At 57.9% G+C, this 27,825-nt stretch overlaps 12 protein-coding genes across 12 annotated transcripts; 6 read left to right on the top strand and 6 right to left on the bottom strand.

Annotated features, from left to right (window-relative positions):
- Positions 1-765: 765 nt before the first annotated feature.
- On the top strand, positions 766-2,708 carry MYCTH_51812 (uncharacterized protein; the record flags this gene model as incomplete). Its single annotated transcript, XM_003664234.1, has 2 exons — positions 766-1,886; positions 1,949-2,708. The coding sequence occupies 2 exons, from the start codon at positions 766-768 to the stop codon at positions 2,706-2,708; spliced, it is 1,881 nt and encodes a 626-aa protein (XP_003664282.1).
- A 1,439-nt stretch (positions 2,709-4,147) lies between these two features.
- MYCTH_2306943 (uncharacterized protein) lies at positions 4,148-5,700 on the top strand. Its single transcript, XM_003664233.1, has 3 exons — positions 4,148-4,585; positions 4,680-5,461; positions 5,529-5,700. Exons 1-3 carry the CDS (start codon positions 4,464-4,466, stop codon positions 5,657-5,659), a joined length of 1,035 nt encoding a protein of 344 aa, XP_003664281.1. The 5' UTR covers positions 4,148-4,463; the 3' UTR covers positions 5,660-5,700.
- Positions 5,701-6,387: 687 nt separating this feature from the next.
- MYCTH_108115 (3-ketoacyl-CoA thiolase) lies at positions 6,388-8,171 on the top strand. Its single transcript, XM_003664232.1, has 3 exons — positions 6,388-6,559; positions 6,634-6,725; positions 6,830-8,171. Exons 1-3 carry the CDS (start codon positions 6,553-6,555, stop codon positions 7,988-7,990), a joined length of 1,260 nt encoding a protein of 419 aa, XP_003664280.1. The 5' UTR covers positions 6,388-6,552; the 3' UTR covers positions 7,991-8,171.
- Positions 8,172-9,289: 1,118 nt separating this feature from the next.
- MYCTH_2306935 (uncharacterized protein) lies at positions 9,290-11,530 on the bottom strand. Its single transcript, XM_003664231.1, has one exon. It carries the CDS (start codon positions 11,403-11,405, stop codon positions 9,408-9,410), a length of 1,998 nt encoding a protein of 665 aa, XP_003664279.1. The 5' UTR covers positions 11,406-11,530; the 3' UTR covers positions 9,290-9,407.
- A 1,069-nt stretch (positions 11,531-12,599) lies between these two features.
- MYCTH_2306934 (uncharacterized protein) lies at positions 12,600-14,093 on the top strand. Its single transcript, XM_003664230.1, has 3 exons — positions 12,600-12,781; positions 12,853-13,648; positions 13,730-14,093. The coding sequence occupies exons 1-3, from the start codon at positions 12,737-12,739 to the stop codon at positions 13,813-13,815; spliced, it is 927 nt and encodes a 308-aa protein (XP_003664278.1). The 5' UTR covers positions 12,600-12,736; the 3' UTR covers positions 13,816-14,093.
- A 172-nt stretch (positions 14,094-14,265) lies between these two features.
- On the bottom strand, positions 14,266-15,534 carry MYCTH_2306932 (uncharacterized protein). The gene is made up of 2 exons (XM_003664229.1): positions 15,344-15,534; positions 14,266-15,249 (listed from the first exon to the last, which is right to left on the bottom strand). The coding sequence occupies exons 1-2, from the start codon at positions 15,407-15,409 to the stop codon at positions 14,401-14,403; spliced, it is 915 nt and encodes a 304-aa protein (XP_003664277.1). The 5' UTR covers positions 15,410-15,534; the 3' UTR covers positions 14,266-14,400.
- Positions 15,535-15,785: 251 nt separating this feature from the next.
- MYCTH_2306931 (uncharacterized protein) lies at positions 15,786-17,890 on the top strand. The gene is made up of 3 exons (XM_003664228.1): positions 15,786-15,895; positions 15,949-16,048; positions 16,105-17,890. The coding sequence occupies exons 1-3, from the start codon at positions 15,832-15,834 to the stop codon at positions 17,807-17,809; spliced, it is 1,869 nt and encodes a 622-aa protein (XP_003664276.1). The 5' UTR covers positions 15,786-15,831; the 3' UTR covers positions 17,810-17,890.
- On the bottom strand, positions 17,891-18,560 carry MYCTH_2306930 (uncharacterized protein). The gene has a single exon (XM_003664227.1). The coding sequence runs from the start codon at positions 18,404-18,406 to the stop codon at positions 17,972-17,974; it is 435 nt and encodes a 144-aa protein (XP_003664275.1). The 5' UTR covers positions 18,407-18,560; the 3' UTR covers positions 17,891-17,971.
- A 481-nt stretch (positions 18,561-19,041) lies between these two features.
- Positions 19,042-20,226, bottom strand: MYCTH_2111272 (uncharacterized protein; the record flags this gene model as incomplete). Its single annotated transcript, XM_003664226.1, has 2 exons — positions 19,042-19,137; positions 19,234-20,226. 2 exons carry the CDS (start codon positions 20,224-20,226, stop codon positions 19,042-19,044), a joined length of 1,089 nt encoding a protein of 362 aa, XP_003664274.1.
- A 1,755-nt stretch (positions 20,227-21,981) lies between these two features.
- Positions 21,982-23,711, top strand: MYCTH_2306928 (uncharacterized protein). Its single transcript, XM_003664225.1, has 3 exons — positions 21,982-22,362; positions 22,477-23,320; positions 23,384-23,711. Exons 1-3 carry the CDS (start codon positions 22,101-22,103, stop codon positions 23,580-23,582), a joined length of 1,305 nt encoding a protein of 434 aa, XP_003664273.1. The 5' UTR covers positions 21,982-22,100; the 3' UTR covers positions 23,583-23,711.
- A 147-nt stretch (positions 23,712-23,858) lies between these two features.
- On the bottom strand, positions 23,859-24,914 carry MYCTH_82268 (carbonic anhydrase-like protein; the record flags this gene model as incomplete). The annotated part of the gene is made up of 3 exons (XM_003664224.1): positions 24,795-24,914; positions 24,601-24,708; positions 23,859-24,472 (listed from the first exon to the last, which is right to left on the bottom strand). Exons 1-3 carry the CDS (start codon positions 24,802-24,804, stop codon positions 23,859-23,861), a joined length of 732 nt encoding a protein of 243 aa, XP_003664272.1. The 5' UTR covers positions 24,805-24,914.
- A 1,327-nt stretch (positions 24,915-26,241) lies between these two features.
- On the bottom strand, positions 26,242-27,817 carry MYCTH_2315602 (uncharacterized protein). The gene is made up of 4 exons (XM_003664223.1): positions 27,790-27,817; positions 27,469-27,543; positions 26,895-27,404; positions 26,242-26,833 (listed from the first exon to the last, which is right to left on the bottom strand). The coding sequence occupies exons 1-4, from the start codon at positions 27,790-27,792 to the stop codon at positions 26,633-26,635; spliced, it is 789 nt and encodes a 262-aa protein (XP_003664271.1). The 5' UTR covers positions 27,793-27,817; the 3' UTR covers positions 26,242-26,632.
- Between the last annotated feature and the right edge of the window lie 8 nt (positions 27,818-27,825).

Genomic DNA, 27,825 nt, shown 5'->3' with positions numbered 1-27,825 from the left:
AAGGTTAATAGACTACTCTAACTAGCTTAGTACCGACAGAGCCTACTATGCCTAGAGAGTCCGAAGTGCCCGCAATGCTCGAAATGCCCGTAGTACCCGAAGTGCCCGCAGTACCTGGAGTGCCCCCTGGGCATGGCAAACATACCATGTCCAACGAACACAGGCGTTAACCCGAGGAAGATAGACTTCATTAGGGAGAGCTAGAGTATCTAATACATAGAAGACGTCAGTAACAGACTTAGAAGTAGTTAGGCCAGAGGAAAGCGATATAACTATTGGTAAATCGACCTCGTCTGATTGCAAGTAAAATAGCGAATTGAATGCTGTTTCAAATGCTTAAAATAAGCCTAGTTTTGAAGTGTTGGATAAGTCTGGAAGTCGGGTTGGTAAAAAAGTGTGTAAGAGTCTATTGCAGTGTCAGCTGACTATACTGTATGCCAAGACCTTGGCATCCTGGGATGGGGGGTGGACTTTTGGGGCCAACCTCCGTACACACTGAGCAAATGGTACCTAGGCGTGTACGTGAGGTATGTATGTACGTACATACATACATACAGTAAGTACGGGGTAAGGTAACCAATTCGAACTCGATGCCTGCCGGGATGGGTTGGCGTATTGTGGTATCAAATCACTCCAAGTTGGGCAACGGAAGTTCTCAAGAATATAACATACACTGACCTGCGACAATAGCCTTACAGACAAAAACAAAAAAAATTCTTTAGATTACTCGAGTGTCAAGTCATAGGACCTAAAGCTTTCGATAAAATGACTATTCGGCTCCCGGACTTGCCCGACGATATTCTCTTCCTCGTCGTTGCCAATCTGGAATGCGCCCGGGATCTCAGGGCTCTTGCACTCTCCTGTCGCAGGTTGCAGCGTCTCGCTAGCAGCGATGGATGGCGCATCTTTGTGAGGACCAGGTTTCCGTCTCTCGCCATCCCGGCTCCGGCCACTGGAAGCCACACCTGGCGGCAACTGGCCGAATCAATGACCTGGCAGAGTCGGTGTTGGGATAAGCGGTCGCTACAGTTCCAGCTTATGCTTCCTCGCCGAGAGGTCAACGGGCACGGACGGCAGTATGGAGGCGGTATGGGCGGCTTCATGTCGGTTGTCGATGCCCAGTTTGATCCGGCTACGCAGCAAGAGCTCGTCGTGTGGGGCTCTGGGGAGGACATCTATGCCCGCTGCCGACAGCGGCGAGGGCGCGGCAAGGCATCAAGGACTTCGTGGCATAGGCTACGCGGTAATGATTTCGGCCTCAGAGGCGGCTATGACGATGTAAATACCGTCAAGCTCGTCAAGCGACCGAGCGGACGAGTCGTCGTCGCAGGACGACATAACGGCGAGCTGGCTCTGCTCTCCGCAGAACCGGACCGCTTCGGTGAGCGTATTGCCCAGTTTGGTCCTATAGCGGAGCAAAACAACAGCGTACAGCAACTCTCTGAGCCGGACACGATCAACTCGCTCGATATCTTGCATCGCAGCAGTGGCCCGCTCCTCGCCGCCGCCGCCAAATCCACCCTGAGAATCTACGGCTTACCGGAGGATGATGCAGATGTGATATCCCCCTTGACTACCTACGATTTGACGGAGAGTGTTCTGGCTGCGAGCTCGGCGAGGCTGGGCGGCGCCCGATGGCTGGGCAACGGTGATACCATAGCCATGGCGCTAGTAGGTTGCAAACATCCGTTACGTTATCTCGCCCGCACACCGACTGGATGGTCCCATCATGCAGCCGCAAAGAACGAGAGGGTAGAAAGAGAGTTCGGCGTCAGTCCCGCTCGGACTGTCACCCCAAGCTCACTGGAGGCGGTTCATTACCTCCATTCTGGGGCAAGACGAGAAACGAATCTGCTCCTCAGTGCGTGGAAGGACGGCACGATAAGGTTTGGCCCGCCTCCTCAAACAAACAGTTTAACAAAATTCGGCAAGCTGACGCATCGACCAGGCTCCAAGACCTTCGGACACCGTCCCCCTTCGACGCCGTTTACCAGGACAACGTGGACCCGTGGTCCAATGCCGAGTCGCTCATGGCATACGGCACCGAGAGATTTGTAGCGGGCGGCTCGGACGGGCTCACGATCCACGTGTTTGACTTTCGGTGGCCTAGAGCGTACCACCACACCTCCGGCCTTCCCTGTCTCGGCAGAAGCCCGTTCCCACGGCCTCACCAGCCGTTCATGATGCCGCCCAAGGCCGAGCTCGGAGGCGGGGCGCGGTGCAATCATGTCGTGGGCATGCGCTGCCGCTGGCACGAGCTGTCAAGGGACCTCTACTTCCGGCCCAACGCCAAATTCTTCCTGAACAACTCACTCCGCCGGTATACATCGAGCAGCGTCTGGTCCCTTGCCCGGGCCTCAGACATCTCGCCCAACTTTTACATTGGGGTCACAGGAGGGGTGATCGAGGCGACGCTGGAGCAAACCCCGGACACGTATCCGCCCAACACGGCCACGGTAGACCCCAACTTCGGGTTTGACGACTGGAGGGCCGGAGCACCTGGCGCGGTGGGCTACACGGCCAGACCGCTGTGGCCCTCGCTAATGGAGACGGGCGACGGGTATTCCTATGAGGGAAATGATCGATCCATCCTATTGCCGCCGCTGAATAGGCACCATGGCCCTGCAGAATGGATGGCGTTTCGGGGCAAGTTGGCGAAGCATCATCGGCTTGATAATGGTTATCAGGAACAGGACGATTTCAGGTGAAGTTCGGGTTGTGTCCCAAGATACAAACAAACAACCCCAGCTTAGGAGCTGGTCTCCTGGAGCTGATGAAAGGATCCCAAGAGCTTAAGCCACCCGTTGTTATGTAGACTCGAGAGAAGCAGTCGGCCTCTGCCAAACACGAATCAGCCCTCACTTGTGCTACTGTAATGTGACTATGTGAGGATTTACCTCGCAACCTGTCTCGCAGTCCGTCCGAAGGCATGAATTTGGGCTACCCAAGAGTCCTGCATGCCGGTATTGTTGTTCTCGAATGCAAAAGCCCATCCCGCCAGGTACGTTTACATAGTATGTAAGGCAAGGGGAGTTACGTACTCGAAAACCCAGCAAGTCACGAGGTCGACCTTGTCCAGAACAGGGGAGACTGCAGCCTCAGCCCCCTTGCTGGGGCCAAACGGTCGGAAACTCCCAGGTGACCAAGTCACCTGTCCTGGGGGGAAACGCCAATTGCTTAGGTACACACCCCATAATAAGGGGACCCGATTCGTGCGTTTCTTTTCCTTCGAATCTCGTCCGTCGGTGGAGATGGAGGCAGAGAGGTTGAGAGGTTGATGAGAGCCAAGAAATGCCCGGGGCGTCTCGATGCGGGCCATGCGGGTCCAGTTCGGGACAAAGCGTATCCCGGACAAGCTTGCCGTCCCGGAAAATCCTCTTTTTTTCGGTAGTTGCGCGGGTTGTCGGTTGTTGGCGGTTGCTTCCTCCCCGCCCGTATCTCCGTGGGGATTCATCCTCAGGAGATGCAGCGGCTCGTCTTGTTTTATTTTTCCTCTCGCCCGGAGTTGCGCAGTCTTCATCTACCTCCGTTATCGAATGCGACGTGGGGCTGACGAATGGGATTCGAATTGGGCTGGCTCGCAGGTGAAACGCGGCCGCGGCGGAGGCAAGAAAAAGGAAACGGGATTGTGCCAGGTTCCTGACTACTTGGTACATCAAGCGTTGTTCTCTCCTCCCCTTGGCCCCGTTGCTTGCCCGAGGTGGAGCAGAGGCGAAGCTTGGAGATCGGGGAAGCTCTGATGTCAGACTCCCGTTCTGCCCCGCAAAACCCCTCCATAGCCGTGCTCTGCCGACGGCGGCCGATTGAGGGGCGCGCTACGGGGCGAAGTAACCCGAAGCAGGTACACTACTGGGCGTAGCTTACTACAGTAGTGTAGCAGATGAGTTCACCATGTCGTGCACACCCTTTTTGACTGGTCTGGGCCGCATGGACGGAAGAACCTCAGGATGGTGTCAAGATGTTATGGACCAGGAGCGGAAACTGGGCTTGTGCGATTACTCGATAATTATCTGCACGCGAGATATGGACCACTTGGAAGAGATACTAACGGCTTTCCGCAGGAAGCCTACATCCATTGCCGAGCTTTTCAATTGCAGATAAGTCTGGATCGATCCATCGTTCCCGACCTTCTGTGCTCTTTCCGTTCTGATCTACTCCCCCTTTACACCCGTTCTCCACTTGACATCATTCCGTCTCCCTCGAGTTCAAGTTGCTGCATTTTCTCCTCAGTCCTCCTCGGCTTCCTCGTCATTCTTCTCTTCCTCAATTATCCCGTCCCGTCCCGTCTCGTCTCGTCTCTTGACATCGCCATCACAAAGGAGCTGCTTCCCACTAGGATTACCGCTGGCCCTCTAACGTGAACTGTTTCTTCGCCGTCACTGGGGTCCCTTCAAGCAGAAGGACAACGTGACGAGACAAACCTTCAACATCAACGCCGACACGAACATAACGTAGACATCAAGATGGCTTCAACAAACGGAAACGGGCCAGCCGAGGGGGAGAAGGTCAACACAAACATCGTCACACTCACCCGGTTCCTCACCGAGGAGCAAGTAAAACACAAGGAAGCCACTGGAGACTTCACGTAAGTCGTCGTCGTCGTCGTCGTCATCTTCATCGTCCTTCCCTATGCGTTCGCCCAAAGTTCCCTTGACCTAACATTAGCCCTCGTTTCTCAGTCTACTCTGCCATGCGCTCCAGTTCTCGTTCAAGTCGATCGCCTACTACATCCGGCGGGCTACGCTAGTCAACCTGACGGGCCTGGCGGGCTCGTCCAACACGACTGGCGACGAGCAGAAGAAGCTGGATGTCATCTCCAACGAACTCTTCATCGAGGCGATGCGGTCGAGCGGGAAGTGCGCGCTCCTCGTCTCGGAGGAGGAGGAGGACATCATCTACTTCAAGGACAGCACCAATGCGCGGTACGCGGTGGCCTGCGACCCGATCGACGGCAGCTCCAACCTGGACGCGGGCGTGTCGGTCGGCACCATCTTTGGCATCCACAAGCTGGCCGAGGGCTCCAAGGGCACCAAGGAGGATATCCTCAAGCCGGGCACGGAGCTGGTGGCGGCCGGCTTCACCATGTACGGCGCCTCGGCGCAGCTCGTCATCACCATGAAGGGCGGCAGCGTCAACGGCTTCACGCTCGACAACGGCCTGGGCGAGTTCATCCTGACGCACCCCAACATGCGGCTGCCCAGGAGCCGCGCAATCTACTCGGTCAACGAGGGCAACTCGCTCTACTGGGACGACAAGGTCAAGAGGTACTTCAACTCTCTCAAGGAGGCGCCCGACGGCGGCAAGCCCTATAGCGCCCGCTACATCGGCAGCATGGTGGCCGACGCCTACCGCACCCTGTTGTACGGCGGCATCTTTGCCTATCCGGCCGACAAGAAGAGCCCCAAGGGCAAGCTTCGTATCCTGTACGAGTGCGCGCCCATGGCTATGGTGTTTGAGAATGGTGAGTTCCCAACGTTCTTTTGTTTCCCTGGTAGTGACGGTGCTCTCGCTAACAAAACACCTCGTAGCCGGCGGCCAAGCCGTAAACAGCAAGATGGAGAGGATGCTGGAAGTCGTGCCCCAGCACATTCATGACAAGTCGGGTCTTTTCATGGGCAGCTATGACGAGGTCGAGAAGGTCAAGGCGTTCCACAAGTGAGTTGGGGGTCTGGCTGGTTTTTTTTTTTTTTTTTTTTTTTTTTTTTTTGCCTTTTCTTCCCTATCTCTTCCTTTTTACTACAATTGCATAGGATACTTTTATCACAGGGAAATAGTTACCAGGATACCAGCCATCCGGACTCGTTGTTGTCGAGTAAAGTAAACCGAACCTCTCCTTTGTTCGAGCAGGCGATTTCTTGTTGGTCGCAGCTCCACGTTGTTGCAATGCAACTGTGTTGGCGAAGCAGCATCTGAAACGGTATCAAGGGTGCAAGTGGCAATTCATGAAGGTCACAACTGTCCCCCTGTCGCCCCTGGATAACTCGAAGAGATTCGCATGTGAGAAATGTGTGTATCAGTAAGCAAGAGACGAGGAATGGGATATTTCGAATGACATCCACCCATCCACCCAGTCCAATCCAATTCAACCCCGCCGTTGGCATGACAAACTGGGGTAAGAAGCATGGAGAGCCACAATTTGTCAAGACAATCTCGAGCGCGCGCAGCACTTATTTCCCCAAGCATGTGAAGAGGGCAGCGGCCTTGCGCATGGAATGTAACCCGGGGTAGGCTAAACCGCATGCGGCAATGCCTCGGCCTCTCTGACATCACCTGGGCCACCTCCACGGCAAGGAGCCAACCGACTTGTGGACCGAGTTCCATTCAAAAGACTCGACGGAAAGATCCATCAGCCGCCGCTCCGAGGTAAGTCGAAACTGTTTTTATAAACTTGCGTCGGATATACAGCTGTGTAGTCAGCTGCTTGTTAAAGCCTAAAATATCAGTTCTGCGTCTTCGTTTATTCCTCCGGTTCCTGCTGACGCCCTTCCTTCGTCTTGTTCGATCGTGACATCTTCTCGCACACAGAACTCACACAGACACACAACCTTCACGATGGGTGGTAGGTCATCATCCTCTCGGTTCGGACCGTATTGTTATCCCCTCTTTTTTTCTCGCTGACATGATGGTGTGCAGCTCTCGATAGACTTTCTCAGCTGGGCAGCCAGATCTCTGGCACTGCCTCCGCCGGTGGCAAGGCTAAGCTTCTCGAGAAGAACCCTGACGATGTAAGAGATTTTTTTGTTGTTGTTGTTGTTGTTGCTGTTGTTGCATGCCGCGTGCATGGTGCATGCAGACAGACGCATGTGCTGACTTGTGCCCGCGCCTGTAGATCGTCGTCACGGCAGCCCTCCGCACCGCCATCTGCAAGGGCGGCAAGGGTTTCTTCAAGGACACATTCGCCGCGGACCTCATGGCCGGCGCCCTCAAGGGCATCATCGAGCGCTCCAAGATCAACCCCGCACTCGTCCAGGATATCGCCGTCGGTACCGTGCTCGCCCCCGGCGGCGGTGCCACCGAGATGCGCGCCGCCGCCCTGGTCGCCGGCTTCCCCGTCGAGACCGCCGTGCGCACCCTCAACCGCCAGTGCTCGTCGGGCCTGCAGGCCTGCGTCGACATTGCCCACCAGATCCGCAGCGGCATGATCGAGATCGGCATCGGCGCCGGCGTCGAGAGCATGTCCACCCAGTACGGCCCCGGCGCCGTGTCCGAGTTCTCGGACCTCCTCGAGTCGTACCCCGAGGCCGCCAACTGCAAGGTGCCCATGGGTGTGCTCTCGGAGCAGATGGCCAAGGACCGCAACATCACGCGCGCCAGCCAGGACGCCTTCGCTGCCGCCTCGTTCAAGAAGGCCGTCGACGCCCAGGCGGCCGGCCTCTTCAAGGAGGAGATCCACCCGATCAAGGTCAAGTACGAGGACCCCAAGTCGGGCGAGACCAAGGAGATTGTCGTCGACCGCGACGACGGCATCCGCCCGGGCGTCACGGTCGAGTCCCTCTCCAAGATCCGGCCCGCCTTCGCCAAGGACGGCTCCATCCACGCCGGCAACGCCAGCCAGGTCAGCGACGGCGCCGCCGCCGTGCTCATGATGAAGCGCTCCACCGCCGAGCGCCTCGGCCAGCCCATCCTGGGCAAGTTCGTCGCCGCCTCCGTCGTCGGCGTCCCGCCCCTGCTCATGGGCATCGGCCCCTGGAAGGCCATCCCCAAGGTCTTTGAGCTGACGGGCATCACCAAGGATGACGTCGACATCTTCGAGATCAACGAGGCCTTCGCCAGCCAGTGCCTGTGGTGCGCCAACGAGCTCGGCCTGCCCCAGGAGAAGATCAACCCCAAGGGCGGCGCCATCGCCTTTGGCCACCCGCTCGGCTGCACCGGCGCCCGCCAAGTCTCCACCCTGCTCTACGAGCTGAGGAGGAGGGGCCAGAAGATTGGCGTCACGTCCATGTGCGTCGGTACCGGCATGGGTATGGCTGCTGTGTGGGTTGCCGAGTAAAAAAAAGGAAGAAGAGAGAGCAGCCGGAAAGGGAAGAAAGATGGAAAAATGGAGATTTTCTTGTATACCTAATCTCTTGTTCGTTTATGACATGACGGCTTGTGTATTCTTAAGAGCAATGCATGCGGGTTTGGTCACCTGGGACAATACACATATACATAAGTTGAAGAACCCCAGATTCAGATTCAGTCGCGTCCCGTTCCCTGCTACTGCGGTACTTGTCCAGTGCACGATCCTCCCTGTATCTCTTTTTTTTTCTTTTCTTTTCTTTTTTTTTTTCCTTGCACAACTCCCTTTCTCTACTTGAGATCGAAAAAAAAATGCAAGGGCGATGCGCTTGCAAGATGAGGTAGCCACCAAAATCAAACGTGCTGTCAAGCACCTGTACTGCCCTGAAGCGTAGACGTCTCGAAGCACACTATTAATTTTCTATTGCTGCCTCATTAATTAGAAAGAGAAGGAGGAATAGTGTAGTGATTCCCCTACTGCAAAGTCACCTCGGAAGCGCTCTATCCGTTATGTCCGCCGCTGTCAGTTTTACTTCAGGCCCTTGCGAAAATCCTATTATTAACCGGGACCCCTTCACCCCACCGCGCCAATAATGAACGCCACAGCGACAGAAGAAAGAAAAAAAAAAAGATAAAAAGCAAGAGCCATACGTATACTATAGTCGAGTCATGATATTCTCCTTCCTCACGGCTCACATAAAGATTGTAGCGCCAAAGGGAGAAATTAGAAACGAACTGCTGTCCGGCTGTTGATCCCGTGACCAGCCTTCCGAGAGAGCCTTGCACACCTGACCATGGTGGTCACGGAGATTACTTGACGCGTGGCAAGGGCGTCAAAATCGCACCTGGCCATATATCGATGGCTGCCTCAGCCCCCCCTTGGTGTTTGAACTGAGAGAATGCGCGTGCCGACGGATTGCTGTAATCGTCTTCTTCTTTTTCTTCTTTCTTTTTTTTTCATCATTACTTTTTATTTCTTCTTCTTGTTCCAGCCCGTAGCCCTGCTTCACGCGTCGCGAGCCGAGCCGCCGTTAAAACCGCGAATGGCCTCGTGTTCTGCTGCCCGAGCTGCCCCAACACGTCGACCCGTCAGAAGGGGGGGGGGGTTGGTTAGTAGGGGCTGTCTGGTACCGAGGACCCTTCCTCCGACGGAATGTCGAGCCTCGGGCTGAACGGGTGGGAAGGGGGAGCTGGGGGGGTTTGAGTCTCGAGAGTGATTCTCGATCCCACCGAGAACCTCTCCGGGTTGCATTTCTAACCTGGAGTCGTACTCGTTGTTCGTCGCTCGTTGCGTCATTGATCCGCGAACAACCTCGCCGGGGCCCGAGGCAAAGCAGAGCCGTCACTGATCCCCTCGGGGAGGCCCTACGCTGCGCGCCACGCGCAACTTCCGGCGGCAATTCTACATTCTATTCCTGGCTGCTGCTCAGATCCGTGATCTTATCCCACATCATGCGCAACAACGCCACCGTGCCGGCGTCTTCGGTCCCATCAATGAGACTCGATCCGCTCAGCCTGTGGGCTTGGCCGTTGTGCCCGTTGGGGCCCTGGCCTGGACTATGCCGATCGTGTAACCGGCCGGACCCGTCGTCGGTGCCCAGGCTCGAGCTGGCGCTCTGCAGCGCCGAGTACGCGCCGCCGCCGCCGCTCCGCGGTGTTGGGGGCCGTCTTGCGCTGGCCCCGCCACCGTGAATCAGGTCGGCCATGCTGGAGGTGCTGGTGATGGGTTGTTCGCGTTCCCGTTGCGGTTGTTCTTGCGGGTTGAACTGTTCCGAGACGCGTGGACCGTGGCTGGATGAAGTCGTGCCAGGGCGCGGGATCCGGCGGCTATTCTCGAGCCCGGGAAGCTGCATCACGCGGGAGATAGACCGGGCGACGGGGTTGAGGTGGCGGCGCACCGTCAAGTATTCCATGCCCGTCCGCTCCAGCATCTTGTTGATTCGCGGGTCTCGGGAGTCGTATGTGGTGGGCACCCCTAGGAGGGGCCCCGCGCCAGCGGCGACACCTGGCGGTCCTATGCCTATCCCGGGATGGGGGTGGGCGGGCTCGAGGCTGGAGCTCGCGCGCTGGAGGTTCAGCTTCTGCTGCGTCCTGTTCATATCGCGAGGCACGATGTACTCGCCGCTCCGCCGCGCGCGAGAGGCCCGAGTGATGCGCTCCTCATCATCCTCACCGTCGCTGCCATTGTCTGCGCCTGCGGCACGCCTAGCGTTCAATGCGTCGATGCCTCGGGATTGCGACAGGGCTCCTATCGACTGCCGCCGCTTGGGTACGCTAATCTCATCCTTGCCGCTTAGTGCGGCGCGAGACAGCCCGCCCCTGTTCGCAGCCAAGATGAAGGATTCGCCAGCCAGCCCTGACCCAGGCTCCTGGCTGTTGTGCCCCACAAACCGCGAGGTGAGCTCTGCCTTGCCGCTGCTTCCCGGCCGGGCTTGGGCGGCGGTACCGGGAGTGCTGGAAAGATATTGGCTCGGATCCGTGCCCGAGTCTGGAGGGGACGGCTGCCGTATGGAGGATGGCCGGGCCGAGACGGTTTCGGTCGACATCATGGGTGGAGCGCCGTGCGAAGGAGTTCTTGACAAGATTCGGGATGTGAGGTACTGATTGTGGCTCGACTTGTCACGCGAGTGGCTGTTGGTTCCGTGTTGTGCACCGTGCTGTGCGCCGTTTGTGGAGCCGTTCTGCGTCCCGGTGCTCAGTGTGCGCTCGACCTCGGCGTGTGGTGTCGGCGAGCCTCCCTGTGAGCCTCCCTCGTTCGCGGCGGGGGGGTTGGGCGTGTGTGCAGAGCTCACGGCAGAGCCACGGCGGGAGAGCAAAGGCGAGGCAGATGTGCTAGCATCCACCCACTCGTCGTCGTCGTCGTCGTCGCCGTCGCCGCCGCCGTTCTGGTCCTCGTCTCCCAGGTTGAACTGCACCCTGGAGCCGCCCGTATGCCTCAGCTTATTTACTGCCGGATTGGACACGGATCGCTGGAGGTTGTTGGACGACTTGGTCCTCTTTCCAACCTCGGCCTGGGACCGATTGCGTCTCAGGTTCGTATGCGAGGTGTTCTTTTTGAGGTTGGTGGCCGACGGGTCGCGCGTCAGCTTCAGCTCCGAGGTCGCTCGACGGTGGTGATGGGATGCGAGAGCAGCGCCGCCTCCTCGATCGGGGGACAGCGAACCGTGTTTGCGAGTCAGCTTTGCTGTTGATGCCGCGGCATGGTGTTTCTGGAGGCCTTTTGTGGAGGGGATTCGGGCGTGCATTCGGCCTCCTGTGGCACCTCCGACGACGTGCTTCTGGCTTTTCGCCCGATGATACTGTTGCGGAGGCTGCTGCTGTGGTTGGTCGGCGAAGTCGACGATGGCCGCGGGTGGCTTTTTTGATTGGTTGGCGCCCAACCCGTCGCCGTCCCTGTCCCTCACCATGCCGGGCTAAGCTGTTTCTTTGTGCGCCTTATTTCTCCCCAAAAATCGGCTTTGCCCGAGTGTGGTGTCGCACGAGTGCCGTTGTGGCGCGGACTGGCCCGCTGAACAGCAAAAGGGAGCTGTCGGGCAGAACAACGTACGAAGGCGCGACCACCAACGAAATCGCCGACCCTGTTTTTTTGACGACAGCGTCAGCGAGCCCGTTGACGGGCAGGGGGATTCGTCATAGGCAGAAAGGTGGAGACTGCAAATGGTCGATTTAAGTGTCGCGAGACCGTGTTCCGGGAAGGCGTTGTCGTCGGCGGGGGGGGCTCGTGCAATCAATTGGAAGACGGCTCCGAGATACAGGATGTCGGAAGCGATAGGAAACGGGACGCCGACTTTGGGAAGGCCAATTCTTTTGAGCCGGTCGAACTCCACGTACAGGCTTCGATCCGTGTTCAAGCCGTTGCGACCGAAGACCAAAGCGGTGACGGAACGGTTCGATTCAACCAGGCGCTCATTGGCTGAGAGTGGCAATTGTGTCCCCACCCCGCAATCGAGCGAGCGACCCGCAACAGCGAGGGAGAGAGGGATGAGTCCGGGTGGCTGCTCTCCCTCCATGTGCCTCGTACGGATTACTGTAATCTGTAATCTATGTATGTATGTACGGAGTACGAAGTATGTACGACGGTTTCGTGCGGCATTCAGTGCGAGCTCTGTTGCAGCCCCCAGTGGTGTGCGTGGACAACGTGGCCACCGGTGTGAGCATGGAAATTACCTGAATGCCCGAGAGCTGGCGCCGATTGCCTCGTTGTTGCAGGTGACGAATTCCGTAGGCCGAAGTCGGTGCTGAAGAAGAGTACAGTGGAACGGAGAGACAGACAGGAGGCTGTCGGGAGGGCATTTCTCATGATGGCGTATTCTGTAATACGTATACCTAGAAAGAACTCTCTTCTTGGGCAGAGGGGACGAACGAGATGATTCATTCGGAAAAAAACGCACATATACGATCCAAAATGTCGAGTCTATGACTGTGCCTTGCAGGTTTCAGATAACTGGGCTCTCTTCTTATCAGTCACTTTAGTTGCCATTGTCTTGGAACGCACCGAGTTTGTTTCATCTGCTCGGCTCCGTGCACTTGGATACTAACTGGTACTGTATCCGTACTTGTATTCCTACCTGACTGAAAGCACACCCATTGGCTACTATGTCTGGTCTGTGCGTGGACTTTCATTGCTTTCACCGAGACGAGACGTCGACCTCGGGCAACCCCGCCACTTCACAACAAGCAGAGAGAGGCCTGAAGTGCAGCATCGGCTACTGATTTCCAAGCCATCATCGCAGACAAAATGAGCGCCCAACTGGAAGCAGAGCGCAAGGAGTACGAGAACCAGGTGCGTATCGTCCGATAATGCAGACTGAGTCGCAGGCTGAGTCGAGCGCTGACTTGACTGGCGATCAACAGCTCGAGCTTGTCGTCACATCCCTTAAGGACGACCCTGACAATGCCGAACTGCAAGCCCTCAAGGGCGAGCTGGAGCAGATGATCCAGCTCCTCGACGACTCTCTCGCAGAACTCAAGCCCAAGAACGAGCCTCCAAAAGCCGCGCCGCAAAAGGCACCATCGCCCCCGCCAGCCGAGCAGAAGTGGTCGCGCGAGAACCATCCGGCATTCAAGAAGGCCGCCCCCGCCTCTGAGGAGAAGGAGAAAGAAGCAGAAACCATTACATACCAGGTCAACGACAATGTCATGGCAAAATGGCTCTCGGGCGACAAGGGCTTCTACCCGGCGCGCATCACCGCGGTGACTGGTTCGTCCACGGCACCCATCTACACGGTCAAGTTCAAGAACTATGACACCGTCGAGACTCTGCGTGCTAAGGATATCCGCCCAATGGCACAGAAGCGCAAGGCTGATGGCACCGCCGTCTCGGGCAACAGCAATGCTGTCGGCGGCCCGACATCAACAGCCACGCCCAGCCCGGCCTCCCTCACGCCCACCTCGGCCAACAACGGCATCGTCATGTCTGCGGCGGCTGACATCTATCCGCAAGCCCTGGAGGCGAAAAGGGCCGCCGCTGCCGCTGCCGCCGCCGAGAACGCTGACGATAAACCGCGCCCCAAGTTCAAGAAGATCAAGGCCACCAAGGAGCTCGAGAAGGGCAAGACCAAGTGGCAGGAGTTCACCAGCAAGGGGAAGTTTGGCAAGGTTGCCAAGAAGGAGAGCATGTTCCGCACGCCGGAGGGGATCAACGGCCGAGGTGAGTGGCCCCAGTCCCCCCCCCCCCCCGGGTTCTCTCTCTCTCTCTTGCTGGAAGTCTAATGTGCTGACCCGCATCCAGTCGGCTTCACCGGTTCCGGCCAGGCAATGCGCAAAGATCCTGCCCGAACCCGCCATGTTTACCAGCCCAACGAAGATTTGGACTAGACTAACGTGGTTTTGCTGTGTTTCCAGAACTGCCGTCCCGGGCTTGCAGTGGAACAAAGGCGCCATCCTCGGGGGACCGACCGCCATCGGCGTTTGGTTCAAATCGAAGGACGACTTCGGAAGTTGGAGTTTGGCTTTAGGCAGAACCTGGCTAAATTTTTTTTTTCTATTGCTCCCTAGCTACCCTCAATTTCTTTTATCCAGACAGAAGCTAACGTTGGGATCGGATGCCAACCCCGCTAGTCCAGATCTTATTGCTCCGCCCGGCCAGCGGTTGAAAAGGGGGAGGGAGGGAGCCAAGAAGACCGGGTGGTAGCGATAGCAGATATAGAATACTTTGTATAATGAGATACCCAACGTTTTGAATCTCGACTCTATGTTGGTCTGTTTGTGTGCAGACGTGGTCGTCAATAACGCAACGGTTCCGGAAGGTTTTTTTTCTACCACATCAGACCTGCAATATGCACACACACACATATCGTACAAGGCCTACTGACTTCACTTCCCGTGATGCGAGGCATCCAGCAGCCTCTGTCCCACGAGACCGGAACGTTCCTCAGACACCCCTTCCACCGCTCCCGAACCTCAGCTGACATCCAGCCCGACCTTGGCAGCCAGCTTCCTGGCAACATCCATAAACACCTTTGCCCGCTCCGACTCGGGCTCCGCGGCAACGGTGGGTTTCCCGCGACCTCCGTCCTCTCCAATGTTGGGATGCAGCGGCACGTCCCCCAGGAGCTCGATCCCCCTCTCCTCGCACATCTGGACCACCTTCTGATTCCCGCCAAACACGGCGGTGGTCTCGCCGCAGCAGGGGCAGCTGAAGACGCTCATGTTCTGCACCAGGCCGAGCACGGGGACGCCAACCTTGGCGAACATGCCGACGCCCTTGACGGCGTCCTTGACGGCCAGCAGGTGCGGGGTGGTGACGACGACGGCGCCGTCGACGGGCACCTGCTGCGCGATGCTCAGCTGCACGTCGCCCGTGCCCGGGGGCAGGTCCAGCACCAGCACGTCGACCCCGCCCGCCGCGGCCCAGTCGACCTCGTGCAGCAGCTGCTGCACCGCCTTGAGCAGCATCGGCCCGCGCCAGACCACGGGCGCCGCCTCGTCCGGCGACAGGTACCCGAGCGACATGGTGCGCACGCCGTAGTTGGTCAGCGGGACCAGCTGGTTCGCCGCCGTCAGCCGCGGCGGGCCGGCCGCGGCCAGGTCGAAGAGCGTCGGCACCGACGGCCCGAAGATGTCCGCGTCCAGGATCCCCGCCCGCAGGCCCAGCCGCGCCAGCGCGAGCGACAGGTTGGCGGCCACCGTGCTCTTGCCGACCCCGCCCTTTGCTGACGACACGGCCACGATGTGGGCGACGCCCTTGATGGGCCGCTTGGTAGGGAGGCCGCGCTGGAAGCGGGGGATGCTGCCCTTTTGTGGAAGACCCTAAATTTTTTTTATTTTTTTGTAAACGGAGGTGGTTGATCAACTAGGCCGGCCCCAGGTGGTGGACGGTGGGCGGGAGATAGATATAACTTACTAACGGGTTCTCGTGGAGGAGCACGCGGGTGGTGTGGAAGAGGCGGCTGGAAATGCGTGACGGCATGGTTGGATAATTATATAATTATTCGGTTTAACCTTGAATAATTCTGATTCATCATGTCCCGATTGGAGCCGAAATGACTTTTTTTTTTGTCTTCGATACTCCAGGCTCACATCATGAGTTTCGAGCCGTCACTTGTTGACGGAATTCAAGCAGTCGATCATGGATGAAAGCTTGGGTTTAGTGGAGCTTCCGACCGGATCCCCTGTAGGAAGACACTGTACGGATTGGTCAGAGAGCAGTGTAGCTGGGTCCACGGGTCCTGGGCAGTGGCATCCGAGACCCCCCACTGGTGCCTGCAGCGGGCAAGTTCTGCCATCTGTCTCCGCCAAAATTTCCTGGCTGCCATTCCGGCTCCCTGAAAATTTCCATGTGGGGAGCTCGAGTCGACTCGAGCCAACTCAGGAACCAACAAACTTCCCAAAATGTCGACAGCACGCAAAGGCCGCTCTCGGCGGTTTGCCGAGTTTGAAGAGAAGATCGCAAAGGGTGAGCGACAGATTTGCCCGACCAGCGAGCACGCGGCTTACCTGTTATTGCAGACTTCGACATCGAAAACGAAGCTCCCGATCACAGTGATGAAAGCGGCAGCGAGGAGTCGGCAGATGAGAACGCGGGGACCGAGCACTACGTCGAGGTCGGGTATGTTTACATGAATGTTCCTAGAATGCTCAACCTCGTCTAATCTGCCGCTTCAGGAAGAGCAAGCTTCGCCAAAAAGAGCCCATCTCACTTGGCCCGGAGTACCGAGGTACGCGCGTCAGCAGAGCGGCACTAGAGCAGAGCAGTGAGGAGGACGAAGATGGGGACGAAGATGAGGATGAGGAAGAAGAAGAGGAGGAGGAGGAGGAGGAGGAAGAGGAAGAGGAAGGGGAAGGAGAAGAAGAAAAGTACGACGACCCAGAGACTGCGGATCTCGAGGCAGACCATGTCGACGATGACGCCGAGATTAGCAGCGACAATGCGCTGAACGAGAGTGACGAGGAAGCCCTCAAAGATTTTGTCTTCCGCGGCAGTTCTAAGCCGAGGGTGCCGAACGGGCGAATTAAGAAGAGACCCACCGCTGCAGATTTCATGTCCTCGTCGGGAGAAGAGTCGGGGGAAGAGAATGCCGGAGAGGAAGGCTCCGAGGAGGAAGAGGACGGCCCAGAGGTATCTGAGGAAGGCTCCGATATTGCCGAAGACGGTGCGCGCCTCTTCGACCTGGAGGCTGAAGTCTCGGAGGAAGACCAGGGCGATGAAGACGAGGGTGAGGAAGACGATGAAGAGGAGGAGGGCGAGGAAGATGACGAGGTGGAGAGTGAGGACGATGAGGAAGGGAGCGAAAGCGGGGAAGGGGAGGATAGGGGGGAGGACGAGGAAGAAGACGAGGATGAGGAGGAAGAGCAAGACGCCGAGATGGACGGCGGCGGCGACGAACGCGCCCAGTTGCGCAAGATGGCGACTGAGGGGCAGAAGAGCATCGTGGCGGCCATGTCCCAGGCTGCCAAGGCAGACGCCGAGAAGGGCATGGCAGTGCGCGTGCAGCGCCGTGCGTTCGACTCCATCCTGAACCTCCGCATTCGGCTACAGAAGGCCTTGGTGGCTGCCAACACGTTTACTGTGGTCGACAAGAGCCACGAGAGCGTTGCAGAAGCGTACCAAGCCGCCGAGGAGGCTGCCGTCAAGCTGTGGAACACGATCGACAGTGTCAGGCACACCTTCATGCCGGAAAGCAGCAGAGCCAAAGTCGGGGACAAGAGGAAGCGCGAGATCGACCTCGACACCCCGAGCCAGGCGATCTGGGAGAGCATGCAGATGGTGGAGGAGGCCGTCCACGCCCACCGGCGGAAAGTGCTCGACAAGTGGTCCGAGAGGGTCAAGAAGAACAGCGTCGCGCTCTCGACCCGGAGACTGGTCAGCTCGGAGACTCAGACGCTAGTCTCGGCACTCGACGAGCAGCTCCTGAGCTCTGAGCGACTAATCAAGCGCGCCCGCGCGCCCCGCTCCTGCGCACCGGCGCAGGCGGCTAAGAAGGTGGACGAGGACGCCAACATCTACGACGACGCCGACTTCTACCAGCTGCTGCTCAAGGAGCTGGTCGACCAACGCAGCTCAGACACGGGGTTGCCGGGCGAGTCGGTCGCGACGGTCCGGTGGGCGGCGCTGAAGGAGAACAAGACGAGGAAGACGGTCGACAGGCGGGCCAGCAAGGGGCGGAAGCTGCGGTACACGGTGCACGAGAAGCTGCAGAACTTCATGGCGCCCGAGGACAGGCGGACGTGGGAAGACCACGCGATCGACAGGCTGTTCGGCACATTGTTTGGGCAGAAGATGGAGCTGAAGGAGGAAGACGACGTGTCGGACGAGGAGATGGGCGGCGTCAACGTCGAGGAGGAGGGCCTGAGGCTGTTCAGGAGTTGAGTCTGCGTGTGCGAGGATGGGGGGGCTCTCTCTCTCTCTCTCTCTTTCCGGCTAGCTGTCGGATACAATGCAACAGGTTTATGCCTCTTTGTCCCAACAAACGTTTTTCTTCCTATTATCTTTCTGCTTGGGCGAGCGTATTCTGCCACCACCGTGCATCCATCACCCATCCAACGCCCCAACCAACCCTGCCCCAAGCAACGCTGCCAAACACAGGACATGAACCACAAAGTGCACCACCGGCCCTCCCAACACCTTCTTGCCTTCCTTCTCACGAGACGACGACGAGGACGATGACGACGACCACCGCATCCGCGCCCACGCGCGATGAATCGGCCAGACGTGGTACGTCCCCAGACACAGGCAAAGCCGCGCCGTGAGCTGGCGGGTCTCGGGCGCCGCCGCCGGCGGAGTGCCGAGCAGGACCAGCACGGCTAGGTTAGTTGCGGCAAGCAAGCCGCCCAGGTTGCGCAGGATGAGCCGGGCCTCGGGCGAGGCGCCGGGGAGCTGGGCGCGCGGGGCGAGGAGGAAGGAGAGGGAGGCCGGGGTCTCGACCAGGAGGTGGATGAGCAGGGCGAGTTTCGTTGGGGGAACCATGGTGTATGTGCTACCCCGAAATCTCATTTATCTTGTATATGTCTCCTTCCTTTTTTTTCCTCCCCTGGGTTGGTGTGTTTGGGAGCGAAATGGGGTCGGGATGGAGTTGAATGGCCAAGTAATCAAGGGCCGGACTTGATCAGTGTACGGTAATGGTGAGTACATCAGCGAGGGAGTCTTATAGTGAGACGATGCCGTAGAATGAGAGAGGCATTCACGCGGTTTGGAGTGTTTTGCTGCTGGTTGAATAAAATGGATGCACCGACTATATCGATGGGTATCAGTGTCGCATGGATGGGATCAGCCCGGGTGGGTGAGTTCCAATGCTTTGTGCCCGAGTTGACCAAGAAGTCGTTTCCAATGTGCCCCAATTTTCGAAGAATAAGCCTCGTTGCTATGGCATGGGTCCTGGACGTCTCCCTATTCTTTCCTAAACACGCCAAGAGCCAAGCTTCAGAAGTGACAGATATCAATCCAAACCAAACAGCAAACCTCGAATGGAGAAGTCCTCCTTTGTCTTCTTCGAGTTTCGTTTCGTAAAGGTTTGGCCCCCTTGTTTTCCCTATCATAACCACCAAGCAAATCTTGCGTACGGAGGACAGGGAACAATGCATTGTACTGTATATACTCCTCACTCAACCCGACAATGGCAGCACACCGGTGCACTCTGTCAGGTCATTGATGTGCTCAACACCGAGCACGCTAAGGTGTACGTACGCAGCGGCAAAGTCCTGCAAGCCAGCATTAGCACCTTGTCTCTTCCTGTCTCTCACCAGTGAAAAAGGAAGAAGACGCATGAAAAATACACATGGCAAAATGAAGCTCACATCATTCCACACAGCCTGCGCATTCGCAAATGTTTGCCACAGCTCACGCGCGGGGGGGTATTGCGACAGCGCCAGGTCGCTCGGGAAACGAAACACGCCCTGCGGAGGATCCGAGCTGGCCGTCTGGTTGTAGTAGAGGGTGTCCCAGACGCCCGGCGTAGAGTCCTGCGGGGACCCGGCGGCGAGCGGGTCGAAGAACCGCTGAACGCTGGTGGTGTGGGCACCGACGAGGGCGACAAGCTCGCCGAGGCTGAGCGTCTTGTCAGCAAACAGCGCCGCCAGCGCGGCGGCGTCGCTGTTGGCGGCCGAGGGGAGCCGGTCCGGAGGGGCGGGTGTGGCACTGTCGTTGCGCCCGACGAAGGCGCGTGCCCGGGGGCCCAGCGGGCATGACGCGGCTGCTACCACCGCGCCCATCTGGATCAGGTCGGCCATGCGGGCGCCGCGGGGCCGCCACTCCGCGTACCAGGCCGCCATTTGTGCCGCGACGACCTCGAGGGCGCGGTTGTCGTCCCGCGCCAGCTCACTGGGAGCCAAGAGGACGGACCCATCGGCGCCGCCGCCGCCCGCGGACTTCGACCACGTGCCGGCGTCATGGAAGCCCAGGCGGACCGCCTGGCGCGCGAGCTCGTTACACCTGCCGGCGCCGTCGCGGAAGGACGTAGCCATGGCGTCTGCGATGTACTTCCACACGCAGCAGGTCTCGCGGCGGCATTCGGAGCTGTCGAGCGGTCCCGGGGCCGTGTAGACGGTGGTCAGGTCCTGCGGTGATACGGCCGCGCGGTTGCCGAGCAGAATGTTCTTGATCGTCCAGCCCGCCGGTGACAGAGCGGCGTCAGGGAGGGTGCTGAGGTCCGCTAGGAGTTCCCCTGTCTGACGCTTCGCGGCGGCGGGTGAGATTTCTCCGGCGAGAGATTTGTTCATACCCAGGAGAGTCCGAGAGACCCCAGGCGAAGCGAGGCCGAGGAAGAGGAGGAATACATATCTGATCTTCATAGCGGAGGTTATCTCGGAGCGACACGGACTAGATGCAGAAAAGTAAGGCAAGGCTACGTATGTCCCAGCTGAGGACATTCCCGTGTTTATATCGTGAGCGTCTGCTTGTCTTAGGTAGCCAGGTCTCCATGCAAGTCATCCACGGGTTGGCTGGCTTGCGTAATTAGGTGGAAAACAGCACGTTGCGCTGAGCGCCCGGGGCGTCGGGATTGCCCACTTCACCTCCCAGCTTGGCCATTTCCTGGCCTTTTGCCACCTAAACTGTTGGTGTCACGCCCTTCCTGCGTCGTGTTGGCTGGCTTCTAAAGGCTGCATGCCCGAGATGCAGCTAGCCATGGGGCTAGTCGTCAGCTCGACACGAGCTGGCTCATGCAGATGCCAATGCTTGGGGTGTGCAGTGAGCAAGCTGAGGCGCCACTCCGCTGTTTTGCTCCGGGAGATTCGGAATCGAGAACGGTCAAGGCTCGTCTCTTGTCTGGTGCGCAAGAAGCATTAACGCGTGCCTTAATACCGGGGGAAGATGACAGTGACGAGAAGGGCAAAAATGCTCATCTCATCGCCGGAGATTCCCCAACCTCGGCCGACCTAAGTACTGAAACGTGGTCAGGATCCTAAACTACCTAGAAGAGAGTTTAATTCCTTACTTAAGTTTCTCGGGAAGCTACCTATCTGAGGTTATAGCTAGATGGCGTAGCCTTAGGTCCAAACAGAGTGGAGGGCGTTAGGCTACTCAGTGCCCCTATTATGGGGATGAGCAAGTTAGCAAACTCTTCAACTGAGCGGCCTCTAGGATAAAGCATTCGATATAAGTATCCCTTCGGGTATTTGATACCCTATGGGGCCTCATTGAACCACATCCACAAACCCCCCCCTCTTTCTCCAAACACACGTTTGACGGTGCCTCGAAACCAAGGGTGCCGTAGCGTATCTCCGACGGTGACTCACCGCAGGGAACCGAGACAGGTCATCTTGCCAGCGATGTCCTTGAAATTGGGGGTTACCTGCTGCAACCTGAGGGTGCCCTCTTCTTGTGCTGGTCGTTGAACGTGGTTAGGAGGCCCATGATAAAGCGCGAAACGAAGATATACTACGAAGCAGGTAACTCATCAATACAATGGGTGACCGAGACTTGGTGGCTCAAACTAGAACCTACTGCGGTGTTGAAAGAGATGACGGATTGGAGTAGGAATGTTCTATGTTGCTCTTGCCTGCGCCTCAGGGACCCTCTAAAACTGGTTCTTAGGAAGGCGCTTTCCGAGGTCTTTATGGGCCGGGAGGCAGAACTAAGGCATCCTCTTAGGGCCAAGATGGTGCTGGCTGGTGTTCCTGCCAAAACTGCCATGGCGAAGTGTGACTCTGCGGGCTACCTGAGGTTCTTTTTGAGTCCATTTCCCGTTATGGTAATACTGTCAGTTACTGCTTTGAGCAGCGTGATTTTACCAATCCAGACTGAGTTCTTTTTCTGTGAGGCAAGATATACATCTCGTATCAGGAGGCGCGCTGCTCGACCCTGAAACCTCTGTAATAGTTAATGCTAAAGGAAGCCAGCCGAGTCAATTTTGTCATTTTGTTCCTTTCAAATCTGTCTTTTGGCCGAAGATCAAAAAAGTGCACAATTTCTGGGTAGCCTGACCAAATGGCCTTCGCTTGCAGAGGTCGTTGCAGAGGTCGTCGCCGTCTCCGGCCAAGCACGGCCTTGGCATGGCCGAAATCGCACACCCGCCCATCCGCCTCGGAGCCGAGGCCGAAGGAACCCGGCGCCAGCACCGAGCATCTCTCGAACTGGTCAACAGACCGGAGAGAACAACAATCACAATAGCAGCCGATGAACAACGGCACACCCAATTCTTGCTCTTCCGCACACTCCCGCCAACATGACGCTCACAATCCTAACCGACGACGAGATCCGGTCCCTGCTCGAGAACCTGACGCTCGACGAGCTCGAAGGTTTCGGTGAGGCCCTCGCGTCGACCCTGTACGAGTACTCGACCGGCGCCCAAGGCGAGGGCGAGGGCGAGGGCGAGGGCGAGGCGTCAGACACCCGCCAGCCCGAGCGCATCTCGGTCCGCCGCGCCGACACGGGGGCGACCACCCTGTTCATGCCGTCGTGCAACTCGGCCGGCAACGCTGTCAAGGGTATGATGTTTGTACTTACGAAGGGCCCTCTGCTCCTTTCCTCATCAACCGCTTCTTTTCCCCCATGATTTAAAGCTAACATTCCACCCTCGGCGGGGGTATTAAAACACAAAGTTATCACTCTCACTTCAGCGTCATCAGCAGCAGCAGCAAAACCCGAAGAAGCTGCTGCCACTACCACCGGCACAGCGCAGCCGAAACCGGCCGTGATCCGCCCCACAGGCGCCATTGCCCTCTTCGACCGGGCTGGCGCCCCCCTGGGCCTGCTGCATGCCAGCGTGCTGACCGGCTTCCGCACGGCTCTGGCCTCGCTCGCCCTGGTCCGTCGCCGCTCCGCGCCCCTCCGCACCATCGTCGTCTTTGGCCGCGGTGGGCAGGCCTACTGGCACGCGCGTCTGGCCCTACTTGCCCGCGGTCCTGACGTCCGCCGTGTGGTCTTTGTGTGCCGCTCTGGGCCAGGTGTCACGACTACCACTACTACTACCGATAGCGGTGATGTTAATTCCGAGGAGGAGCAGGAAAGAAGTGATGGGGTGCGGCCACGCAAATCGGCCCTGCCGGCGGTGGCAAAGCAGCTAGCCGAGGGCGTGCCCGCAGAGGTTAGGGAGCGGGAGGGGTGGGCCGGGTGCGAGTTTGGCGTGCTGGGCGGGGATGAGGAAGGGTACGCTACGCGGCTCACGGAGCTGCTGCGGGAGGCGGACGCGGTCTTCTGCTGCACGCCGTCCACCGAGCCGCTGTTTGACGCGGCGACGCTGGGCGGCGACAAGACGCGGCTGGTTGTCGCGATCGGGAGCTACACGCCCCAGATGAGGGAGCTTCCGCGCGAGCTGGTCAGGCAGGCTCTCACGCCCAAGGGGGAGAGGGAGGCCGGGGTCGTGGTGGTTGATACCATCGAAGGCGCGTTGAAGGAGGCTGGAGAGCTCATCGACGTCGGAGTGAAGCCGGAGCAGTTGGTCGAGTACGCTTCTTCCCTTCATCGCCTCTTGCTGCTCCCATCACGAGGCTGACACACAAACTATAGGCTTGGAGAACTATTGGTCCCCAAGGGACTCAGCGAAAGAGCCCGCGACACAAAGAGGGACAGTTTGGAGCAGTGGCTCCAGACCGGAAACGTCATCTACAAGAGCGTCGGCCTGGGACTGATGGATCTGTCCATCGGCATGCACATCATAGAATTTGCGAAGCAGAAGGGCATCGGCACCCATATCCCGGGATTCTAGCAACCCTGACCTTACTCGTCAATGCCAATTAGTGGGGTGACGTCCGCCAGCGACAGATACACACGTTTGACCAGCGAGAAACGGGCTTAGATCAAGCTATCAAGCCGTGGAAGAAACGACTTAAGGGAGATACCCAGTTAACATCTGAACACTACGCCATCGAAATGAAAGCAAGCCACCATCCTCCCCAGGACTCCTGACTCGAACAGAACAAATGCCCATGATGTACATGCTCCTACCACAAAGGACAAAACCTGCCAGTCCCAAGAACCTAACTCACCGCACCGCCAGAGACGCGCCACTGCCGTTAAACACCAGCTGCCCATGTGTTCCCCTCACCTCCTCGCTTTCGGTCCCGGACCCCCGGACGGTCCGCTTGGGCCTCGTCCCAATCCCGAGGTCCCGGATCCTCCCGCTCCCTATATCGAACAGGCACCCGTGCACCTCGAGCCCGCGGTCCCGCACCGCCTCCCGCACCACCTCATTCTCCATCAGTACGCGCACCCCGGCCTCGACGTTGAGCTCAGCCAGCCGGACCGCCCGGGCGGCGTCGTCCGCGATCGCGTCCAGCGCCTCGCGGTGGGCGGACCGCAGCGCCCGCAGCGGCGTCAGCCACGTGTCGAGCACCCCTCCGAGCCTCTTGTTTCCGCCGCCGCCGCCGCCATCAGAGGAGGAGGCCAGCGCGGCCGCGGCGCCGCCGCAGGCCGTGTGGCCGCACAGCACTATGTGGCGGACGCGCAGGTGCGCGACCGCATACTCGATGACCGCCGCCGTGTTGATGTCGGTCGGCGAGACAATGTTGGCCACGTTGCGGTGCGTAAAGACGTCGCCCGGCTGCAGGCCCAGAATCGTCGTCTCTGGGCAGCGCGAGTCGGAGCAGCCGAGCCAGACTGGTTGGTGGGTTAATCATCATCCCGTCACACGCGAGCACTCATATCCTCATTCCCACTATCTCTACCTTTCGCCCATCTCTTTTTTCTCTCTTCAAGACAAGAGGGAGGGGGTGAGGAGGACTTACGGATTTGTGGAGATTGTCCACTTGCGAGCTTCGGGAAGAAGTTTGGGTTCTGGTGCGCTTTGTAGCCTGCCCAGGCATTGTTGGAGCTGAGGGCGTAGAGGTAACTGTCTGTTGCTCGCGGGGGAGGACGGAAGTTAGCCTCAGAACTGAATATGCTTTCCTTTCGAATACGCTCGGAGAAATCTCTCACTTACCTTGCGCCATCTTGGATGATCTCGTCCAACACAGCTGGCGAGTATCAAGGACCAAAAACAAGATGGTATCGCTAGATAAAAAAAAAAAGAAAACAGAAGGAGAAAACTAAAAAAGGTCGGGATGGAAGCGCGAGAAGAGCTGGGGGTGATCCAAGAGAAGAGAGGAGAGGTTCGGATTTAATATGCCGCCAAAAGGACCGATATGCCTCCTTCTCAGTCCACCAAGTTGGATTGCACCGAGTGTATTAAGATGCACCTCGTGTGGTGTACCTATGACCTAGTGGTCCAATCCGTCCCCCGGATCGACTTACACCAGACCACCCTCGTTCTCGAACAGGTAAAGCGTGGGGTACGGCAGGGGCCGAATCGAGTGGACGATCTCTCACGCCTAGTCGCGCCAAGAAAGCTTCGGCTTATATAACAAGATGGGCTAATAAGGAGCCAAGCACTCTTGAAGCCGGGGAGGGGGCGGGGGCGGGAGAGGAGCACGCGTACGATGGCGGTGTGGCCTGCGAGTGCGTGGGGAGAGGTTGGGGGTGAGCTCCATTCAGCGACAGGCCACCCTTCCACCCTTCCGAGGTCAGCTTGGGACTGGAGAGAGAGGGAGAAAGAGAGAGACGAACGAGAAACGGAAAACTGCATTTTCATACGCATGCGAAGCGGACTCGCACGCCTCATAATAAGCCTTTTTCTCCCTCCCCCGCCCCTTCCCAACCCTGGCACCCGTGCGACCCGAACCAGATGTTATCTCCTTTCGCCGGGGGGGGGGGGGGGGGTGTTTGCGCCAAGGGACTTGGTTATCTCGGAGTTTCAGGCGACAACCTAGAATAAGCAGGGCGATGGTCGGCCAAGGCGACAGGGCAGGGCATCGGTGCTCCGTACTATGTAAGCCTCAACGCATTTGGTGTAATAGGCCTGGCGGGCTGCATGAAACTCTCTCGACATCCGGTACCGAGTGCGGAGTACATACATAGTGTACGCTACAACCCCCACACAAGGGGGAAACTGGAGATCTGAGACAAAGAACATGGGGGCGCCCCGATAAACACTTCGTCGGTACTCCGTACTTGTGTGCATACAATACAATGCGACTGGCGCCCGCGGATCAGATAATGGTAGTTGATCGTCGCTTTCGCTTTCTGGTTTGCTTAGTGTACACTCCGTGTGCTTTGCCAGGTCGCCAAGCGGCCAACATAATGGAGGGTGGGTACCTAAAGTTTGGTTGAACATGGGCCAGAATCCCATGCTCTCTCTCCTTTAGCGCATGTAGCCCGAGGACGCGGACCCCCCGGTCTCGACGCTAGCCGAATACACTAGCCACACCGCCTACGGAGTCGTTGCTTGTGTAAGTGAAGTACGGAGTAGGAGTAGTTATCTCGCCGCTAATTTGGGACAGACCCGTGCTGCCGATCCCTCACTTGCGTTGCACAATGTTCGGATAATCGTTGAAACCGAGCTCGCCGAGCCCCTTCGCGCAATCCCTGATTTCCTTCTAGACCGAATGGCAATCTCGCGCCGCGTCCCATATTATTGTTTATGCTATAACAATCCTGGGAACCGAAACTCGAACCCGGAATCATCGTGAGACAGGAGGTCGCAATGAATACGCGCGAGTTGAGAACGGTCACAAGTGCATGCGAGACTCCGAGGTCATGAACCTTGGGGTATCCATGACATTCATTCAGCTGTCCCAGAGCAAAAAGAAAGAGAATCATAACCCGGTACCAACGCCCGCATGTGGCCGAGGCAAGCAGTTTATTTCACCCTGGTCTGGTTTTGGTATTCCCGTACGCCATTCGTAAGTGCAGCCCGCCCATACCGACCATTCCAATGCTTCATTAGACCTTGATGGCCGTCTCAATGGCCTTCTGACGCTTCTCAATGCGCTTCTGGGCCTTGGCGCCCATGATGCCACCGCCCCAGCGCTTGCGAGAATCCTCGTTCTTCTCAAGGTAGCCCTCCTTGATGGCAGAGATGAGCTTGGCGAGCTCGTTCTTGTCCTCGGAGCGCACCTCGGTGATCGCAAGAACAGCGGCGGTCTACGGCATGGGTCAGCCATGTGCTTCAAGAGGGGAAAGTAAGTCATTTCAGGTTACCGACCTTCTTGTGGACGACAGTGCCGAGCCTAGCCTTGCCCTTGATGATGGCGTAAGGGATGCCCATCTTGCGGCAGAGAGCGGGCAGGAAGATGACGAGCTCGATGGGATCGACATCGTTGGGAATGAGGACGAGAGAAGCCTTCTTGTTCTCAATCAGGCCAACGACGTGGTTGAGACCGTACTTGACGACGTAGGGCTTCTTGCTGACATCCTCCTTCTTCTTGCCCTCCTTGATGGCGGTAGCCTCCCTCAGAAGACGCTCCTTCTTCTCGGCCTTGGTCTCAGGGCGGTACTTGTTGAGGAGCTTGAAGACCTGAGCGGCCGTGTTCTTGTCGAGGACGTTCTGGAACTGGGCAATCGCAGGAGGCACCTTCAGGCGCATGTTGAGAATCTTCTTCTGGCGCTGGAGGCGGACATACTCCGGCCACTTAACCATGCGCGACAGGTTACGCTTGGGCTGGATGTCCTGGCCAATGCCGAAGTTGCGAGGCCGCTTCTCGATGAGCGGGTTCTAAGGAGAGGTCAGTACGCTCTCTTGGGGGAAGAGGGGGCATTCTATTAGAGAAGCGACTCACCTTGGGGGCCTTCTTGGAGCCAGCCTTCCCCTGAGGGAAGGGGGCCGGGGCGACCTTCTTACCAGACTTCGGAGGCTGTCATTGAGGAGAAGACATCAGTAAATGTTTTCCATTGACTGCGGTCTTCTGAGCTCTAAAGAGCGGTCGGGTGGCGCTTTCGCGTACCACGAGCCAGCTCAAGCCAATTTCATCACCTGCGGTTTTGCAACCAGCAAGCGGAATTCCATGCAACTCGCGGATCCCGAGGAACCTTTGAGCGCATGTTGCAAGTATGCATCCCAGGATTCCTTGCAGGCGGCGTTATCGTCATGAGGTGCTTACCATTTCGTCGTTGGGCGATGCTCAGGACCGGAGCTT

This window comes from Thermothelomyces thermophilus, chromosome 4, assembly GCF_000226095.1.
Source record: "Thermothelomyces thermophilus ATCC 42464 chromosome 4, complete sequence".
NCBI classification, from domain to species: Eukaryota; Fungi; Ascomycota; class Sordariomycetes; order Sordariales; family Chaetomiaceae; genus Thermothelomyces; species Thermothelomyces thermophilus.
Note: the sequence above shows the minus strand (reverse complement) of the source record. Positions and strands in the feature narration are given on the sequence as shown.